At 42.3% G+C, this 4,274-nt stretch overlaps 1 protein-coding gene across 1 annotated transcript; it reads left to right on the top strand.

The window, feature by feature from the left end:
• Positions 1-3,102: 3,102 nt before the first annotated feature.
• On the top strand, positions 3,103-3,528 carry LOC137644473 (uncharacterized). The gene has a single exon (XM_068377448.1). It carries the CDS (start codon positions 3,103-3,105, stop codon positions 3,526-3,528), a length of 426 nt encoding a protein of 141 aa, XP_068233549.1.
• The last annotated feature ends 746 nt before the right edge of the window (positions 3,529-4,274 follow it).

The raw sequence follows: 4,274 nt of genomic DNA, 5'->3' as shown, positions 1-4,274 counted from the left end.
AAATATCATTTTGAAGAGTTTTTATGTATTCCAGAGCCAATTCTGTCATAGTTGTTTCGGATTTTTCCCAGTTGGCAAAGTGTGGGTTCCACCTTTTGGGGGGTGGAGGAGGAGGGGGTATTGCTCATTTCGAGTTTGATTTCTATGGCAATATGATCGCTCGTTAATACAGGATGCAGCTGCCATCTAGCGCCTCTTTGTATGACCCTAGAGAGGAAGGTGAGGTCTAGGCGTTCTCCTCTTAGATGGGTAGCTTCTGTAATATTGTTGAGGAGTGTTAAATCCGGATATTCTTGCAGTAAGGCATGCAAGTGTCTGTCTGTTTGATTTGCTGCATATACTGAGTTAACGAACGGGTGATGGGCTTTGAAATCACCTGCAATTATTGTGTTATCCTCGGAGGTGGCGGCAAAAAGTGCCTCAGCATTGATGTTTTTAGATGGGGATTTGTAGATGTTATGTACTGTGAGAGTTGTAGCAAGCAGGGATATCACTCTCTGTCCCACAGTCAATGCTCGGTGCTATTTTCGAGGGAATGCTGCTTTTAACAAGAGTTGTTAGTCCGGTTGTTGTTGGTGAAAGATACGTAGAGTATACTTTGTATCCTGAAAACGCAAATGGTATGTTCTCATTGAGCAGTGTTTCTTGCAGTACAATTATATTGGGGTTTTGCACTGAAATTTGGGATTGCAGGAATGCAAACTTGTTTCATAGGCCGCACACGTTCCATTAGAGCACTTTCACCTGGGTGTTTTGGTGGGAGTTTTGGTTGTTGTGAGTGGTTGTGTTAGGATCGTTTGTGGAAGGGTCTATGAAGGGAATTGAGCGGTGAGTTCAAGGGCGGCGTTTTCAAAAATGAAGTCGTCAAGAGACTTCTGAGTGAGCTTTACTTTACGGGATTGCAGAAAACTGCGAAGTATATTACCAATGGCTGCTAGAATAGCATCCATGGGGCAAGCAGAAAGGTTGTATATATTACTGTCAACATTTAAGGATGGTTTGGCAGGGCGTGAGGTGCTTGGTTGGCTTCTGACAGCGGAACTAGGTAGACTTGGTAATTCTCTTAAGGACTGATAGGAATTGGGTGTGTGGGTTGCAGGAGCGGATATGGATGAGGAAGGTTTTTTGGGCTGTGGGACAGTGGGATGAGAGGTGAATCTTAGAGGTGAAGGAGTGGAAGGAGTGCGGGATGGGGATTTTCTTGACTTTGGAGGAGGTTTGGGAGGACGTTGAAGTTTAGGTGCAGGAGGAAGCCTTGGAGGAGAAGGAAGTTCAGGAATGGCATGTCTGGAGGGATTAGGATTTAGTTGGGAGGTGCGGTTGATTGGTGGAGGGGTGTGGTTGATTGGAGGTTGCTGTGTTCGACGTTTCTGACGTGGATGAAGATTGTAGTGACGATCTGCACCATGACGGTCTGCAATCCGCTGAAGCTAAAAGGGACATCTGTCATGCCAAGCATGATGAGATCCTCTGCAATTCGGGCAATGGGCGGTGGTGTGGTATCCAGCCTTGTGCTTGGCAATGCAATAGGCAGTAGGGTGCTGCCTGCTGCTACACACTCCACAGATCTCTGGCCCAGTGCAGCGGTCCTTGTGGTGGCCAAACTTCTGGCAGCGGAACCATCTAAGAGGATCCTTAAAATACTCCTCGGTGCAGAAGGTGCTCCAGAGGCCGAAAGAGACCTGAGAAGGGCGAGGTCCCTTGAAGACTGCCTCCATCTTGTGAGATCTCCTTCCGGCCTTTCCCTCACATCTCTTAGCAGTAAGAATGAAGGAGTGTTGGAGCACGGGATCAAGTGGGAGGTCAAGATCATAAACAATGATGATGGTGGTTGGCCTGTTGGTGTAGTCGAGCTTGCACACGTTCTCCTGCTGCTCTAGGAAGATCTTGGTGGGTAGATCCTGTGCAGAGATGACCAGCTGTCCCCTGCGATTAGGACATATTGAGGTGTGGGTTGCTTGCCTCCATGGCACCAACAGCAGCATAGGAGATCGTGTTAGGTCATGAAGTCAGTCTAAACTTGGCAGGATTAGAGGTGTTGTCCTGGGATTGGAGTGCAGGTGACTGTTGGGTGGGGTTGTCCTCAGTGTCCTGGTGGTCTTCTTCGTCGTCTTCTACTTCATCTGGGGTTTCTGGGCGTTCCAAGGTATCTTGTTGGAGGTCTCTAGAGGTCCCTGCAACAGGTTCTGGTTCGGTAACAGGAGTCTTAGGGAGGTTCTTGTGGCTCCTTAAGGTGAGACCCCTAGGCTTTTTTATCTTTCCCTTCCCCACTCTAGTTTGAGGGGAGGAGGTAGGGATGGAGGAAGAACCTCTAGCTGCCATTGCAGACACACGATAGTGGCCTTCAGCTGTTGATAGGTGCTTGATTTCAGGTGTTTGTCTCAATAACACAAGAAAAATAAAGTTTTAGGCAAGTTAAATTTTTCGAAATCGCGAAAAAACTGAAAACTCTACGGGCAACGGACCGAATATTTCAATTACTCGCTGGTTAAAGATGATCCTTTCACTGGCTTGTTAGTGATAAGGATGACATTCAAGAAAAAAAAAACAATCTCTCCAAAGGAGGAATTGCGGCCTGAAAATAAAGAAAAAAAAAACACTTAAGAACACTACTAGCTAACTAAACTATCGCACGATTATCAGAGATAAATAATAAACTGTTTTTATCATTCAAAATTGCTCCTAGCAAAGGTAAATTAAATTGTACTTACTATTGAAATAAATGAATACTTCCAAGCTGGTAAAAAAAATGATAATAATCCAGCATACACACACACAACTGCCTCTGGCTACAGTAAAATAGAAAAAAAAAAAAAAAACATTCGGCTAAGATATTCACCACCGCCCTAACCTAGCTATAAAAATATAAACAAACAGCTTCAATTATACCAAGAGTTTCTCAAGACAAATAATCATTACACTAACTACCTCTCTCTCTCTCTCTCTCTCTCTCTCTCTCTCTCTCTCTCTCTCTCTCTCTCTCTCTCTCTCTCTCTCTCTCTCTGGATTTGAGAAAAAAGAAATAATAATGCTCGACAGTGAAGCGGGGTGCTGTGTGATCGTGGGATGCCAATTAGGCTAAAGAGCAAGATCCACCGCAAAATGGTTAGGCCGGCAGTGTTGTACTCATCCATAACATATGCAAGTAAGAGGAGAGATAAGAACAGGATTGATGTAACTGAGATGAGGATGTTGAGCTGGCAATGTGGACTTAATAGAAAGGATATAGTAAAGAACAAACATTTTAGAGACACTCTCAAAATAGCACCAGCTTCAACCAAGGTGAGAGAAAGTAGACTTAGATGGTATGGACATACAAAGAGACGAGAGGAAGATCATCCGATAAGGAAGATGATGGATAAGGGACTACCTGTGGGAGAAGGTTGGATGTATCTAAATTTCGATGGATTGACTGTGAAAGAAGATGTGAGGGAGTTAGGATTGATCGAGGAAGATGCACTAGACCGAAGGAAATGGAAAAATGTGTTGAAGAACCATTACAGTGCCCACATAGGAGCAAGCTTGTAGAGAAAGAAGAAGAATATTATTACTGTGTTTGAAATATTTTGTCTTGATTGTTCATTATTTCTCATATTGTTTATTTATTTCCTTATTTCCTTTCCTCAATGGACTATCTTTTCCGGTTGAAGCCCTTGAACTCATAGCATATTGCTTTTCCAACTTGGGTTGTAGCTTCTATAGTAATAATAATAATATATATATATATATATATATATATATATATATATATATATATATATATATATATATATATATATATATATATATATATATATATATATATATATATATATATATAATGGACAATATCTCAGTGGCATCCAAAAATTGATGTCAGCTTCTCCTTGGACAGATCATCCTGCAGATAGTTTTCTGGATAACCTTCACTTTTCTCCATTTATTGTTTGGTGTCAACACGTGTTTTGTATAACTTCACAACCCTTCTTCAGGACTACATTGATATTTAGAGCTACACTTTAATACAAAAGTTTTTGTGGTGAGAATTGGATAAAATTCATTTGGTAATTCGGGAAAATTCAACATAATTGATATATGAAAACTTTTGACTCTTTGAAATACAGCTACCGTAGCGATCATATCTATGTCAGTATTCAAAGGTTGCGTGCCCACCTTGTGGGTTCAGATTACTAATGTGAAGCTGCAAACGCGTGTCTGGCCGCCTTGGGGCCAGGCCTTGATATCATTTGTAAACATACGAAAAAGCTAACACTATTCCTTTGGGACTAGAGGCC

This window comes from Palaemon carinicauda, chromosome 7 (genome assembly GCF_036898095.1).
Source record: "Palaemon carinicauda isolate YSFRI2023 chromosome 7, ASM3689809v2, whole genome shotgun sequence".
NCBI classification, from domain to species: Eukaryota; Metazoa; Arthropoda; class Malacostraca; order Decapoda; family Palaemonidae; genus Palaemon; species Palaemon carinicauda.
This window is presented reverse-complemented; position numbering and strand designations above follow the sequence as displayed.